Source organism: Rhipicephalus sanguineus, chromosome 2 (assembly GCF_013339695.2).
Source record: "Rhipicephalus sanguineus isolate Rsan-2018 chromosome 2, BIME_Rsan_1.4, whole genome shotgun sequence".
Taxonomy (NCBI): domain Eukaryota; kingdom Metazoa; phylum Arthropoda; class Arachnida; order Ixodida; family Ixodidae; genus Rhipicephalus; species Rhipicephalus sanguineus.
The window spans coordinates 230,752,216-230,769,488 of NC_051177.1; the positions used below are offsets into that span (position 1 = coordinate 230,752,216).

The 17,273-nt window shown below is 46.8% G+C and overlaps 1 protein-coding gene across 6 annotated transcripts in view; it reads right to left on the reverse strand.

Moving 5' to 3' along the window:
- LOC119384158 (uncharacterized) overlaps positions 1-17,273 on the reverse strand; it is a 290,104-nt gene that overhangs the window by 66,391 nt on the left and 206,440 nt on the right. For all 6 annotated transcript variants that reach the window (XM_049412782.1, XM_037652446.2, XM_049412786.1 and 3 more), the window contains one exon: positions 4,930-5,001. In XM_049412782.1, the coding sequence (XP_049268739.1) occupies positions 4,930-5,001 (72 nt within the window). The remainder of the gene's footprint in view (positions 1-4,929; positions 5,002-17,273) is intronic.

Consider the following 17,273-nt stretch of genomic DNA (forward strand, 5'->3'; position numbering starts at 1 on the left):
TATTACTCCTTTTTTTAGTGAAAGTAAAAGTAAATAAATATGAACTAAGCACCAAAAGCAAAAATTTTCATGTTACATACTTGTTTACACCGATCTTCTAGATAGGCCTAGGGACGTTCGAAATGGGAAGCGATCTCAAAAACTACGCTAAGTTATCCGTAATACCGTGTTGTCGAAGCTACCTGAAGGCAAGCGAAGCAATTTCGCACAGTCGTTTGCTACGAAAGAAGTGGATCCGTCCACATCAACGCTAAATTCAGTTCGAAGCGGGCGTCGAAAACCGCCGCCATGTTTTACGTACACTACGTTAACCACGCAAACACGCTAACGCTAAATCTGAAAAATAGCGTGCGTACGGTAAACGCTACGGGTCACGTACGGTACTGCGCATGCGCATTTCGGTCCCGCTATTCCGGTAAGCCCGCTATTCCGTTAAGCCCGCTAAACTATAACTGTCTAAATTGTCGACGAAATGACCAAGGTATCCACGATTTACAACAGCTGTACTATACCTCATACTTCTCTACACATGAACCCCTCGTCACCGCGATCACGACCGAATCCAATAACAAGTCTTGACCAGCTGCTTGTGCTCACTGACCACGGTGATTATGACTTTGTTAAAGAACATTAAAAACCGCCGCCAGCGCCCTATGAGCGTGGCACGTAAGTCATGCTGTACATGACATGTGTGTCATGATTTTCATGTTAACTCGAGTTTTTATGTTCGTTACACGTTCACGTCGCAAGATACCAATTTTGATGTATATAAAGCTAGCGAAACGGCCGCCAGCGCACCATGAGCGTGGCACGTAAGTCATGCTGTACATGACATGCGTGTCATGATTTTCAAGTTAAATCGAGTTTTTATGTTCGTTACACGTTCACGTCGCAAGATACCAATTTTGGTGTATATAAAGCTAGCGAAACGGCCGCCAGCGCACCATGAGCGTGGCATGTAAATCATGCTGTACATGACATGCGTGTCATGATTTTCATGTTATGACTTGTCATTTATGTTCGTCATACAGTCATGTTACGCCATACCAATTTTGGTGCACATTCGATGAACCAAGCGACCAGGAGAGCAGAAAGTCGTAGGCGGATAGATAGATAGATAGATAGATAGATAGATAGATAGATAGATAGATAGATAGATAGATAGATAGATAGATAGATAGATAGATAGATAGATAGATAGATAGATAGACAGACAGACAGACAGACAGACAGACAGACAGACAGACAGACAGACAGACAGACAGACAGACAGACAGACAGATAGATAGATAAGTAGATAGATAGATAGATAGATAGATAGATAGATAGATAGATAGATAGATAGATAGATAGATAGATAGATAGATAGATAGATAGATAGATAGATAGATAGATAGATAGATAGATAGATAGATAGATAGATACGCTCAAAGTCGCAGAAGTTCGCTAAGAAATGCTTCGCATTTAAAATCCCCCATTACACTCACCACAGGACGCCGTAAAGCCGACAAGACGTAACACCGACGAAACTGTGACCGCAGACCTGACCGTCTTTGTGGACGGACAGCGAGTGACAGCCTTAGTCGAAACCGGTGCCGACTTTTCTATTATAAGTGAGGACCTCGCCATACGCCTCAAGAAAGTAATGACGCCCGGGACGGGACCTCACCTAAGGATGGCAGGCGGCCAGTTACTGATGCACAGCGAGAATCGACATCGGTTCTTCTTTCGTGGCGACGTTCGTCGTTATCGCCTCATATTGCAAAGACCTAATTATTGGGATGGATTTCTTGAGAGAATATGGCGCCGTCGTCAACATCTCGGACAGTTTCATTACGTTCCGCAACAGCCCTGGTTTAGTCGATTGTCCAGGGGCGAGACATAACACTTTGCGTCTAACTGATGATAACGTGGTCGTCGTGCCACGGTCATGCACCCTTGTTTCGGTGGCAGAGGACGCACCGTTTGACGGTGAAGGCATTGCCGACCAAATCAGTTCGCTGCTCTTTAGTCATGGCATTTCAGTTGCACGAGGTATAGTCACTGTCACTGCTGGACGCACCAACATTAGTGCTGAGCGCCGGCGCCTTCCGAAGGGCACAGCCGTCGCTTGCTTTGATAATATTGTAGAAGTCCAAGGCTGTTTATCGGTATTAGACGAAACGCCCAAACAAGAATCAGTACCAAAAAATCGAATAATCACCGAAGATACGGCGACACAGATTCACCAGAATCTTTATCGTGTGGATCTAAAGGAACGCGAAGTGATACAGCAACAAGAAGCAAAAATTCTTGAAGATGACATGATTCAGCCATCACAAAGCATTAGAGAAGTGAGTTGGGCTAGTTGGTGTGTATTAACTGCGGACATATCTACTAGCGCGAAAAACACACAAAGGACGAGGAAAAGACGGCAGACAGACCACTTGACCAGATGGGAATGGATATTTTGGGTCCACTTCTACTGCAAGGAACCGCTGGGTTATCGTCGCAACGGATCACCTGACCCGGTACGCCGAAACAACGGCTATCCAAAGCACAGCAGCAGAGGTCGCGAGATTTTTCATAGAAAACGTTGTCCTGCGACATGGTGCACTAGCCGTCGTGATAACAGACCGTGGAACCGCATTTACGGCAGCTTTTTTGGATCACGTCTTGCTGCTGAGTGGAACAACTCATCGTAAGACCACCGCCTCCCACCCGCAAACGAACGAACAGAGCGCCTAAACAAGAAGATTGAAGACATGCTGTTGATATACGTGGATCATGAAAATTGGGACGAAATCTTGCCCTATATCACGTTCGCATACGAGGAAGATAATGGAAGAAGTAGTAGAAGCCCAGAGCAGCTGGAGAAAAAAATTAGAGCAGCTTCGCACTAACGGTGCAAAGCCTGAAGGAACTGCGGAGCCTTCTTGTTTCTCTTCGGTTTTTCTCTTCCTTGCCAGTTTTTTCTCTCTTTATTTCTCTTTATTTATATTTTTCTCCCTATTCTTTCCCCTTATTTCTCTCTCTATTTCTCGCTTGCTTCCTTTTTTCTATTTTTATACGTGGTTTCTCCTGCGTTACGCCAAGCGACAACAGCATACGACAGCGTACGACTGCCCGGGCCCCTGAAGTGCTCCGTACTTGATATTATCGTCAAGGCGCTCGAAGAACAAGAGGAAGAAGACTTCTGCTTGGCGCGAGCGTGCGTTCAATATGCTACAGCTGGCTATGCTATACGTTGTTCTGTCAGCGTTACGCCAAGCTACATGAGACGACAGCATACGTCAGCCCGACCACACACTGCACAATCACGCAAACTCATAGCTCATGCATGAGGATCACGTACTGTAAACATTTTTCTCTGGACAATGAATATGGCCACAAGAACGTTGACGTCATCCACCACGCGGAAATTCACCAGCACCCTGCCATTCTGCACCCTAAATATTCGGGAATTTTTAGAAGTTTTTGCCGGAACATCAAGTACTAAAACAGGAATCAATTTAAACAGTACAGCCAAGTGCAGCCAACAGAACGCCCTAACGGACCGTACCACGAACAAGAACAACGCGCTCCGCAACCACTCGTTGCAACACACGCCCCACTGCAGTCAAGACACAAGAAGCATCTATCAGACGGTGGACGTTCAATTCGCACCAGCACCAGAACCCACACAACAAGCAGAGGCGACAAATGCACCCATATCCCTCACCGACACACCTGCAAATGCTAGCAACAGATACACAAACACACATCGGGACAGAACTCACCACCCACAAAATGAGTGGAAAGAGAACACCACCTGAAGGCGTTATTCCCTGGTGGTCTGCCCGACCGAAACACAAATTACTAATAAACGCGAAGGGCAGTACAGGCAACAATAAAGCCCATTCTCTCCTCCAATCGCGTAAACTCGCTGCAAAACAAACAAAACTACAGAATGCATTTGATGAAATGCTCTAGCTGCATTAAAGAAAAGATAATTCCGAAAGGACTTGAAATTGAGGTAAGATTTGCTCTGGGTACCCTATCGCCTAGCTTATTAGCAAAATGAAACAATATTTTAGAAAGTGCCTCTTTGTCATTATGCGATATTTTAAATGAACACTGCAGAACTCAGCTTATTTTAATAACCAACCAACTTAATAGCATTTAAAAAATCATCTGAATGAGCAAGGAATGTGAAATGCAAGTGCTTCAAACTGAGAAGCGTGTAATCCAGATGCAAGTCTAATTTATATTTAGACAAAGCACCCAGAAACAATAAAAATACACGGACACGTGAAAGGAGCCGACTCATAACACCGGTCAGCACGCTATGCAGTGACGGCGAAACAAAGATAAGCACTGCAAGCGACGTTTACGTTCAAAAGTTCTTTCTCGCATAAAGCAAAATTTATTCTTCTAAACATTTAAAATAACTTGCCATCGAAAATATTCTGACCTTTTCAAGAAATCGCGACGGTGGTCGGTGGTGGTCGATTCCTGACCCGAAGGTTGCGGGATCGAATCCCGGCCCCGGCGGCCGCATTTTCGATGGAGGCGGAAATGGCTGAGGCCGGTGTACTTATACTTAGGTGTAATTTAAGGAATCCCAGGTGGCCGAAATTTCCCCAGCCCTCACTACGGCATCCCTCATAACCATATCCCATAACCATATCATGGTTTTGGGAGGCTAAGCCCCAACAATTATTATCACCTTTTCAACAATACTGAATATGTCAAAATTTTCGTTTCTTTACTCGGACCTTCCGAAAACTCACATTCATCAGGAATTTTTATGGCGTTGTTCACCAGAACGCCCGACTGTGTGGCTTTTCCCGTTGGGGAAAAACGCAGCGATGTGGTAAAAGACAAATGCGGCAGACTCGAGATGCAACGGTATGCGTTCACGTGCTCAGTTCCTAATTCTCTTATACGAGCATTCAGAGTAGCCCTCACCGTCCGAGTGCTCCTCTTCGGAAGAGGGAAAAGCTGGCTCGTCTTCATCAAAGCCGTCCAGCTGGAACACCTCTGCACAGAGAGAACTACGCTAGTCACATTGAGCCACACTTCCTTCTTAGCACTGAACGACAAGCGTGAATGCAAGCACAACTGCAAGCCCCTACGCGGTGAAATTTCATTACTACAAACTGATGATCAAAAATTGTTTCCCATTACCAAAACTTTGCAAATTCCCCTAAATAAAAGCGTACTCTAGTAGAACTGCTTCAATGCTAATAACTTTAAAACATCCAACACAACAGAATTTGGTTAAATGAAACCCGAAGGGACACAGGTTTTGCTTACTGAGATACATGTACAGGAGTGCAACACTCGAATACAGTACAACCAAATGAGAGGCTGAGTGATTCCACGAGAGATCGAACGTGCCTGTCCGGTCGATATTTTTGTTTTGCCTGGGTTTTTGATATGTCATGTCGCACAATCAAAGTGCACGGAACCTAAAATGTTATTTCCACGAAACACTCCCAGCGCGCAAATATATATATATTGTAACGGTCATGCGAAAGACAGAGAAGAGAAAGAGAGAAGAAGAGGAGAACGAAGGGTTTTTGCAAGGTCGCAGCGCGCTACCACCATCATCCATCTCCTGTAAATAAAACCCTCTCATCACAACTCGTTGTAACAGTTGTGGTGGAAGGTGCTGGGTACTCGACACCCGAAAACGGAGGCTGAACCGCAAGTTCTTCGACGGAGCCGTCGCCTTGCTGGACTCCCACCGAACTCATCTGGGCTGGACATGTTCCACAACACCGACGGACCACAGCCCCCTTCAACTTCTACGCCGAGCAGTTCTGCTCCACAGCTACGAGATGCCCGTCCCTTCGCCGGAAGGCCGGATGAAGACGTCGAGGCTTGGCTCATCCATTACAAGCGGGTGAGTGCCGCCAACAAGTGGGATGTCGCTTCCCAGCTTTCGAACGTCGTGTTCTTCCTAACAGACACCGCGTTAGTATGGTATGAGAACCACGAGGAAAAGTTAACGACGTGGGACAGATTTGTTTCTGAAATCAAAGAGCGTTTCGGTGACTCCACGACGAAAAAGAAGAGAGCAGAACAGACGCTCATGCAACGCGCACAAGTGCCAGGCGAAACCTGCACGACTTACATTGAGGAAGTCATAAAACTGTGTAGGATGGTGGACTCTGGAATGAGTGAAGAAGACAAAGTTGGACACATTCTAAAAGGAATCGCCGAGGACGTTTACAGTTTCCTCATCGCGAAAGACACCCTGACTTCCGTCGCCGATGTCATTCGGCACTGTCGCACTTTCGAACAACTCAAGACGAGGCGCATCACGCCGAAGTTTGGCAGGCTAGCCAATGTGACGACAGTTGCAAGCATAGAGAGCAACCAGCCGCTCGATCTCGCATCAACGATCCGGCAAATAGTCCGTGAGGAACTCAGCCTGTACGCGCAAGTGGCACAACCAAGTAGTCATCACTCCCACCTGCCACTAGAGTTCGAGCCACACGTGGCGTCCTTCTCCTCGCATCAAGCGGCGAAGGGCATTGAGGAGTACGATCTCACGCCTCGACAACAGCCACGTCTCTACGATAGAGGCCCTTCCTATCAGGCTCGAGCACAACGAGAACAGCCGCGTTTTTATCCTCGAGACCCTGTGCCTGACTACGTCCCGCTGACACAAGGACAGCACCGACCCTATTACCATGATGCGGCTTACGACCGAAGTGACGGATTCCAGCGAGCTGCAGAGACCCGTTACCCGCACGATAACGAACTTGCTCGTCGTCCGCAGCGGCTAGGATTCGTTTCGACGAGCACAGCATGAGCCGCGACCCTCCCGTGTGCTACAACTGCGGTTCCACAGGACACATAGCTCGGTATTGTCGTCAACGCCGCCCATCACGAAGGACACCACCCATGTTCTCGCCACCAGGAACCGGTACATCATATGACCTGCGGACGGCCGACTTGTTTCCGAGGGACCGTTTTTCGCACGAGACCAGACGCAGCGATTCCCCAGCCTCTGAGCGGAGTTTGACACCACCATCTAACCGACCCCGTCGCTCGCCGTCCCCTCGGCGTCGTACGTCCCCTCCGCCGCCGGGAAACTAGCATCCGCGGCCGATGGAGGTGAGGTCGCCGGACGGTCTTTGCAAGATATACCTCTGCCTGTTGTGATGTTAAAAAACAAAGTGAATGTGTTGATTGACGGAATACCGACGATGGCTTTAGTTGATACTGGGGCGACTGTGTCTGTGATGAGCCTCGCCTTCAAAAATCGGCTAGGCCACAAAGTTATGTTTTCTTGGACCGACGCCATTACCTTTCGTGGAGTAGGCGGCCAGTGGCTTCATCCCCTCGGTGTTTGTGCTGTGAGTGTTTTGTTGGCTGGAAAAGTGTTTGCGTCGGAATTCCTGGTTCTTCCTCGTTGTTCGCACGATGTGATTCTTGGTATCGATTTTCTTGAGCAATGCGGCGCTTCCGTCGACTGTGGCAGTGGTGAAATATCGTTAAACCAGTTATTTATACCGGCACTTTCTGAACAAAGTTCACGTGGCGAAGACAGGAACACACTCAGTGTGATCGATGAAGTGATAGCACCATCTTGGTGCCTGACACCCGTTCGTGTCTCTTCAAGTGCCGTTGATGCTGCTTGTGTTGACCTTGTAGTTGGGCCTCTCAGCATAAACTGTGCTAAAAAGAATATACTTGTGCCCTGTTCTGTCGTGTGCATGGCGAAAGGAGTCGCAACATTGTGGGCGCTGAACTGTTCTGCCACGCCGGTTGTGCTTCCTCGCGGTATGAAGATCGCTTTCTTCGATGAAGCCTCATGCAGCTCAATAGCAGCACTAACTGCGGACCCCGCCACAGCTTCCTCTCCTTGCGATAATCGTCATCACGATCTAATGCTCGGTATGATCAGTAAGGCTCTCAGTACAACGGAACGGCAAGCGCTGGTACAGGTCCTTTCCCGGCATATTGCTGCATTCGACTTTGAACATGGAGATGCGCCACTTCAGCTACCGTCATCCCGCACTCGCCATAGAATAGACACCGGCTCAGCACACCCCATCCGCCAGAAGCCCTACCGAGTGTCATCCTCTGAGCGCAAAGTTATTGCCGAACAAGTAAAGGACATGATGAACAAAGGTGTCGTTCAAGAGTCGTCCAGCCCGTGGGCAGCCCCGGTGATCCTTGTCCGGAAAAAAGATGGTTCCTGGCGATTCTGCGTGGATTACAGGCGTCTAAACGCAGTGACAAAGAAGGATGTCTATCCCCTACCACGAATTGACGACGTCATTGATTGCTTGCACGCCGCTTCTTATTTTTCAACACTTGATTTGCGATCGGGTTATTGGCAAATACCTATGGAACCTGAAGACAAGGAGAAGACTGCATTCGTGACTCCAGATGGCCTGTTCGAATTTAATGTTATGCCTTTTGGCCTTTGCAATGCTCCTGCCACTTTTGAAAGATTTATGGACACAGTATTGCGCGGTCTAAAATGGGAGATATGCATGTGTTACCTTGACGACGTTGTAATCTTTGGCCGCACGTTTGAAGAACATAACAACCGTCTCAGCCTTGTCCTCGACTGCATCGAAAAAGCCGGGCTGGTTCTGAATTCCAAGAAATGCCGGTTTGGCGAACGTCAAACACTGGTTCTAGGACACTTAGTGGACAAGAATGGCGTCAGACCCGATCCTCGTAAGATTGAAGCAGTGAGCTCCTTCAAACCACCGCAGTCTGCACGAGAACTTCGTTCATTCATCGGCCTATGTTCGTATTTTCGTCGTTTTGTTCCCCGGTTTGCCGAGATCGTCTACCCACTCACAAGTATCCTGCGACAGGACGCAGCCTTCAACTGGACACCAGACTGCGACGCCTCATTCTCCCAACTTAAGTTTATACTAACGTCAGCACCCCTCTTACGTCACTTCGATCCATCTTGCCTGCCCGAGGTTCACACTGACGCTAGTGGTATCGGCATAGGAGCAGTGCTTGTACAACGTCACAGTGGTGCAGAGCATGTCGTCGCATACGCCAGCCGTTGCCTGAGCAAATCTGAACGCAATTATACGGTTACGGAACAGGAATGCCTGGCAGCTGTTTTCGCCGTCCAGAAGTTCCGCTGTTATCTTTACGGGCGACCATTCAAGATAATTACCGACCACCATTCCTTATGCTGGCTGATCGGTTTGCGTGATCCCTCTGGTCGCCTCGCACGTTGGGCGCTGCGCCTTCAGGAATACGACTTTACGGTGTCATACAAGAGTGGCCGTCGTCACGCTGACGCGGACTGCCTCTCTCGGATTCCTCTCGCCACTACCGACTGCGATGCTGATAATTTTGACGACTGTCTCGCTGCAGTTACTAGCACGTTTCCCGACGCGGCCGACTTTCAGCGAGAACAACGCAACGATCTCACCCTCGATCCGCTTTTTGTCGCCGCCCGTACTTCCCACGGCAGCGGTCGCTTTACTGTTCGGGACAAGTTGCTCTACAAGACTAACTATTCTAAGCCTGGAGCGCGTTTTCTGCTAGTTGTCCCCGAGAGCCTCCGCTCCGATGTTTTACGTGCCATGCATGACGATGCCACATCCGGCCATTTCGGCTTCGTGCGAACGCTGCACCGCACGCGGGAACGCTTTTATTGGCCGAAGATGTACGAAACAACCAAGCGCTACGTCGCTAGTTGCGAAACGTGCCAACGTCACAAGCGACCTGCCACCGCAGCGCCAGGCCCCCTTCAGCCATTGACACCACCCAGTACGCCTTTCGAACAAGTAGGAATTGACCTTTTGGGTCCATTTCCTTTATCTAACCATAGGAACCGCTGGATAATCGTCTGCGTGGACCATCTTACACGGTATGCGGAAACAGCAGCCATACCCTCTTCCACTGCTGCTTCCGTGGCGGTCTTCTTGCTGGCACTCCGTGGTCCTTCGCCATGGCCCACCGCGTGTCATTATCAGCGACCGTGGCCGCCAGTTCACTGCTGATGCTGTTGAAGAATTACTTCGTATGTGCACTACACAGTTCCGTCATTCAACACCGTACCATCCGCAGACAAATGGTCTCGTTGAACGGACAAACAGAACGCTGACCAACATGCTTGCCATGTACGTTTTCCGCCAATCACAAGAACTGGGATGACGTGCTGCCTTTTATCACTTATGCGTACAACACGGCGAAACACGAAACAACGGACTTTAGCCCATTTTATCTCCTGTACGCCAGGTTACCGCGATGCCCTCTGGACACTTTCTTACCCTTCATTCTGCACAATGACGATTCTGTATCGCAGACCTTGTGCCTCGCGGAAGAAGCGCGTCGAATAGCTTCGTCTTCGGACTCTGGCCTCGCAACATCGTTCGAAGGAGCGGTACGACGACCGTCACGAACAAGTATCGTTCGAAAAAGGCGATTTGGTGTTGCTTTGGACACCGCAACGCAAGCGTGGATTGTGCCAAAAGCTTTTGTCACAATATTCGGGCCCATTTGTAGTCGTGGACCGTCTCAGCCAACTCACTTACGTAATAGCTCGTCTCCTGAGCAATGGTCGACGATCAAGCGGAACGCAGCTCACTCATATTGCTCGTCCTCAAACAGGTTCTACCCTCCTTGACCATCTTGACTCGCCCTACGGGCTTCGTCTGCTTGCGGGGGAATGTAACGGTCATGCGAAAGACAGAGAAGAGAAAGAGAGAAGAAGAGGAGAACGAAGGGTTTTTGCAAGGCCGCAGCGCGCTACCACCATCATCCATCTCCTGTAAATAAAACCCTCTCATCACAACTCGTTGTAACAATATATTCAACTTTAATAATACCGTAGTCCCGACACACGAGTTGCGTTGATGACAAATAATCTAAATTAGCTACATGTCTAATAACCTTTTTCTGTAGGATCTGAAGTTTCATTATGTTAGTTTTTGTCGTGGTTGCCCACACCAAACTGCAGTAATTTATGTGCGAAAGAAAAGAGCATGGTATATTTGCAATTTCACTTTTGCGGGTAAGATATGCCTGCAACGAGCCAGCACACCGACTACACTAGAGGCTTTTTTGCAGATATCAACGACGTGTTGGTTCCACCTGAGGTTTGTTGAAAACGTAACACCAAGAATTTTTATGTTCATCCACAAAAAGAATGTCTTCACCTGCGTAAGCTAACGCTTGTGTTGATAAAAATATTTTGTTTTTTGCTCGGAATACGATGGCTTTTGTTTTCAGTGGATTAATTTTCAATAAATGTTTGGTAGACCACAAGAAACCTTGTTCAATAACTCATTGCACCGAATAATTAACTCGTTTGCGTCAGGGCATGAAAAAAGTAGGTTCGTGTCATCAGCATATATGACAAAGCTCACACTGGGATCAATATCCACGATGTCCTTGATGTAAGCATTAAATAATAGCGGTCCGAGTACGCTTCCCTGGGCACACCATTTAAGACAGGTAAATATGATGAGGTATGAGTGCTTAATTGAACGCATTGCTGTCTGTTTTGCAAGTATGACTTTATCAATTGAACTGGCCGTGCCGCGGATTCCGTATGATTCTAGCTTAAGCAGTAAAATGTTATGATCAATGCAATCAAAGCCTTGCTGAAATCAAGAAAAAACTGTAACGTGAAAAGATTTCGTTCAAAATTTTGCAGTATCATTTCCTTAAGTATTAATAGGGCTGTCTCGGTTGACCTTCCTTTTCTAAAACCAAACTGAAAGTCAGTGATTATATTTCTGGAGCAGAAGAAGGCAGATCTACGCGTAAAGATTAATTTTTCTAATCCTTAGAAAACACAGGAATAATAGATATATGTCTATAATTAGACACCAGCTTACTGTCACCTCCCTTGAACAACACAGTCACTCTGCTTCTTTTCATATCATCTGGGAAAACACCCGACTCAAATATCAAATTAAAAATGTGGCTGAGCGCAGGAGTAATGCAACCTAAGACATATTTTATTGGTTTTATTTGAATGTTGTCAATGTCTAGTGCCTTACTGTTCTTCAGATTCATGAATGTCGTGTAAATTTCTTGTTCATCCGTTGGTGCTAGAAAAATACTGTCGGGGCATTTATTTCCTGTTGTAGCCCTAAAAACGTCTGCTTGCAAAGGCCTATTTGCTGATATACCCACATTGACAAAATGATTATTGAAGTGATCCGCAAGTTCTTTACCAGCGAGCTCAACATTGTCAACGGTAATCTCAGCTGGTGCGGAGTTCCGCTTACCGCGACCAAGAACATCATTAATTAAGCGCCATACAACGTCAGGTGATTGCTGTGCGCTTTCAGCAAACATTTTCTCGTAGTAAGTTGTCTTAGCTCGCTTAAGCTCCCGATTCGCTTGTTTACGTTTTTTTTTTAAACTCTGCCAAATCTGCCAGCACTCTTGATTTCAAGAACAAGTTGTAAAGTTTATTCTTAAGTCGTATCATACTAGCAAGAGAGGGGGTCACCCATGGTTTACGTATTTTTTTCGATAGTCTAACTTGCTTGAATGGAAAATGTTTTGCGTATATATGTACAAAGACAGCAAGAAATTTCCGATAGCCTTCATTTGCACAAGTTAAGTTGAAAAGAAAAGACCAATCATGTTCACTAATGTCTTTCTTAAAAGATTCCAAACTGTGGTTTGTTACAATTTGCATTGTGTACGGTTCTCGATAAATCTCCTTAATATTCGGCTTGTGGGAATAACACATAAATACCGGGCAATGATCGCTTATATCTGATTGAAACTGTTCACACTGAAATACACTGGCTTCAATATTTGTTATTAATAAGTCAAGACACGAGACAGATAATGGTGTAACACGTGTTGCTGTGGAAATGACATTCCTAAATCCGGCACATTGAAGCATGTTCAAAAAGTCCGTGGTAATGGGGTTATCATTCAGGATATTGATATTGAAATCTCCACCACATACTAGTGTATAATTATTGGACGATACGTAATACAGAAATTTATCAAAAAAGTTTTGAAAGCTCAATATATTGCCCCCTGGAGGACGATACACAACAGCTATCATGTCTGAATTGTGCCTGAGTGCCAAAACTTCGTAGTCCTCACACGTGACACAGAAATCTGATACTAAATTATACTTCCAGCGATCGTCTACGTGAATAGCAACGCATCCACCACGCCTGTTACGACGGTCAAGGAAAAATGCCTCATATCCACTAAACTTCTGCCGGCAGCTTGCGCCGTCATACCACGTTTCAGTCATCATGATGACTTGAAACTTGAACTGGAAATCATTGAGAAGGTAGTGTATGGACGTCACGCTTAAACTCTGCAGATCGCGCATTGAAATGCAACACAGTCGAATGGAATCTGTTTTCAGCTCTAAGCAAATGAGGCAATACGAACTCGTGGTATTCCATCTTTCTTGGGCCAACCAGTGAGCCTTTACGAACTAGAAGTTATATTAGATAAAGAACTTTCATGATGAATCTGAATTACAGCTGAAAGCTCGCTCTGCCTCGCGAAAATCTTGCCATTCGCTGTCCACACAGATTTCCAGTTGCATTCATGTTTCTTTCTTATTGCCATTCCAAGTAGCCTTTTCAATGTAGGGCAAAGGTGCTCGTTGATGTAGATCGGTGCCGATATATCTAGTCCTACGTCTTTGTTTGTTAGTCGAGCCTTCTTTGCTCTCCTCAGAGTTGCATCACGCTTCGCTCTTGATTTGAATTGTACAACAATGTTGGATCGCTCAGGGTTTCGCGTAGGGCACTCTGTGACAAGATTCTATGTCTGTTTCTCTAATTGGCTCATTAATGGCACTTCCGATCATTGATAGGATATGCGGCACACTTTCCTTCTCTTGTCTAGCAACGCCTTGAATTTCTAGATTGACATTGCGGGAGTACTGCTCGGCAAGCAGAAGTCGCCTTTCCATGTCAGCACCTCTAGACTCCAAGCTGTGCATTTAGCTCGAAGAAGCTCATTTTGTTTTTCCTGTTCAACATTTACCGAGACCGCAGTACTAAGCTTTTTCTTCAGTTCCTCCACTGCTTGGTGAGCAAATTCAATGCTGTTAGCCATATTTCGCTGCTCAGTTCTTAATTCTCGGATTTCCGTACGAAGATCACGTTCTATCATGTCTTTATACTTTGCAAGCTCTTGTTTGAATTCCGCCCGTAGTTCTTCCCTGAGCTTTATCAGTTCTTTGCCATGGTTCAAAAACACAGTGCGCGCTTACACGTCCGTCACAAAAAAAAAAGAGTCACAAACTTCACAAGCTTGGCAGCGACGACGAGAAAAGAAAAAAAAAAGAAACTACAATGTTCAACTACTAACCTGCAGCAAAAAGGCAGCAAGGATTAGGCGATATCGAAGCGTGTTCGTCGCCACTGCCAAGTGAAAGCCGTCCGCAGCCGACGTGGCCTTTTATGGATGTCTCCGCTGTCCCGTGATGCTGCAGCTGCCGCCGGAAACAGCTGACGGTAGCACCTCCTGGTCGCAGTTTGCTGGTGGCCAGTTGATCACGTATGCACGTGCGATGATCTGCGCCGATTTCAGTGCGACGTGCAGCTGTGCAGAAGCAGCGATATGCAGCAAAAAGGCAGCAGGATTAACGGTTACTTTTGACCGCGGCCTCCTGACTCTGACAGAGGGTAGGGCTTGCCCTTTGTACCCCTCCCGGTCAAGCAGTACGCGTTGCCACGGTGGGTACAGCCATTGTCGTTCTCCTGCCTGCTGGTCTGCAATGAAGGAGATGAGACCAGGCGGCGACTTTGGTGCCTGTATTTTCTTGAATGCTTTTCTGCGCGCGATGCCGCTTCGTGGCCTCTGGTACTAGCTCTCAGCATAACTCTCAATTTTTCGATCTTTCCTAGCAGGCCTATTTGCGGTCTCCGGCTTGAGTTTTAAGCTGGCGTCTCGGGAGATGCCATTGGCGTAGCCACTTCAGCGCACTGGACACTACTCGTATCTTTCGAGTTCCCTTTCTCAAGTTTTCGCCGAAGAATTTTCCTCTCGGAGTGTCTCCGGATGCTGACCTCCTCGGCACTGGCACTAGCAAATGTGCTCCCTATTGATTTGTTCTGTCATGGGTTAAGACGGCTGGCTAACTTATCTCTAGGTCGTTGATAAATGTCTGTGCCTCTGACATACAATCGTTCCGACTCCTTCCAAGTTAGTTGGCTCCCCTTGAGATGTCTCTCTAGTTTCGGGTGATGTGTCACTATCGTGCATAGCCACTTTTGCTGGCCTTCGAAGTCGGCCTTCTGATCATTAAGACGCACCGCTGCCCTTGCGCCTTCAGAAGCGCCAGAGCCGCCCTGCGCTTGCGAAGCGCCTCATCCTCTCGCGATTAGCAATGGGTATCGCCCGTAGCGTTTTACGACGTGCCTCATCTCGTGCTTTGGGACGCCCTTCATCCTCTTGTGATTCCCGGCGCAGCTCAGCCTGCAGCGCTTCGCTATGGGACTCAGCCTCTAGTGCTTTACGAATTGCCTCATCGCCTGCGCCTTGCGATAGGTATCAGCCTCTGCCGCCTTGCGACGCGCCTCATCCTGAAGCTGTTTTCGACGGGCCTCAGCATCTATCGTTTCTCGACGGCTCTTAGCTTCTAGCTCTTTAGAGCATAGAAAGATAAAAGCAACAAATGGTACAGGAAAAATAACAAAGTGCATTGCTCTCTTAATTGCACACATAATAGCGAAGTTCTTATGACCACCGTAATTTGTCCGACCCATCCTGTGTGGCTTGCCCTGTGTGGCCTATCAGGTATGTGTCACAGAAATTGCACAAATCTCACTACTCACCACTGATCACTAAAAGTGAGGAATACACCAGTTACCCCAACAAACGGGTATGCGCCACAGAAATTGGGTAAATCCCACTACTCACCTCTTAACCACAAAAAGAAAGCTCCTGGCCAGTTGCTCGATAAAACTGCGCCTGGTTCTTGTGACACAATGTTTCTCATCTGCAAACGCGTTAAATTTTGTGTATACTGTCCCGAGGAAGAACGACAATTATATGCCTTCTTACGACTGCTGTATGCACTTTTATTAATATAACAAATGACCAATCCAATAAAATAAATAATAAGCTGCCAACGAAAACATCAGTACTTTAGTACAGCCAGAAGTTATATATCGCTGTTGCATCACTTGAAAACATGGGTTAGAAAACAAAATGCCATCCATTAGCTAAAGTCTAAACTATATATGACGCATCAGTTTTGCCTTCATCGAGAGCTGCAGTTTGCGCAGGCGCCGCAGCTGGTTAATGACGCACTGATGCACTTGCACACACTTCACTTGGCACTGCGCAGGACCAATGGGCAAATGGGACCACCTCTCGCATGTTACCTTAACCAACGCTCTCCCTCTGGTCAGGCTTCGTTATCGCAGCTGGGTTAGAAAGTGCGGACGACGGATCCCCAGGAATTTACATTCGCTTTAAACAGTCCCGCTGCTAAAAAGCCTCGCGAGATAATGCTGTCGTGCAGCTGACGTCATCATTGAGCACGTGGTAACAAAGGTAAACTACGCTCGTGGTAACAAAGGTAAACTACGCTCGCTGTCCACCGGAGGTTCAGTGGCTTGGACTGGACAGATCGTTCATCAATGCTACGTATAACAGAACAACTATACGTCGAAGGAAGCGGGAAATTCACAACTTTTTCGTCTGAGCCGCGGCTATTGCAACGATTCGCATGTTTAAAGTAGTGTAACAAAATACAGAATTGAAACACAGAGCTTAAATTGGCCTACAAATTATCCTTGAGACTTCCTTACAGGTTCAATGTGTTTGTATATAATCGTCAAAACCGTCACAGGTTCCCTTAAAGATGAAAGTGCTCAACCGTGTCTGAACCCTGCCTACCACACATACGTAGGAGCTCATTTCATGCTCAAGTCTACTTACACTGGGCAATAATCCGTGCTCAGGTCTTCTTCGCACTCACAGATATTGACTTCCTTTTATACTAACATCTACTTAAGTCCTTTGTCACTCACTCTCAATCACGCTTTTGAAATGAGCATATTCTGTACAAAAGTTATTATGCCTATCTATGCACTATGCTGAATGTGCGTAATAAGCACGAACCGGTGTAAACCTCTAAGCGTATGTTACCTTCTATCATCATTATCCATTGCCTAATGTATTGAGCAACACTGCCGTTGAAATATTTTCGATTATAGCGGTGCGTTAGTAGGAATCCGAAATACCCAAGCGTAAACCGTATGTAATAAGAGCAGTGCATTAGCCTCTCACGTCTTTTAATTTTAGCGGCGCACAGTCTATGTTTTTCGATCCTGGGAACAACGAAACCATCCAACCAT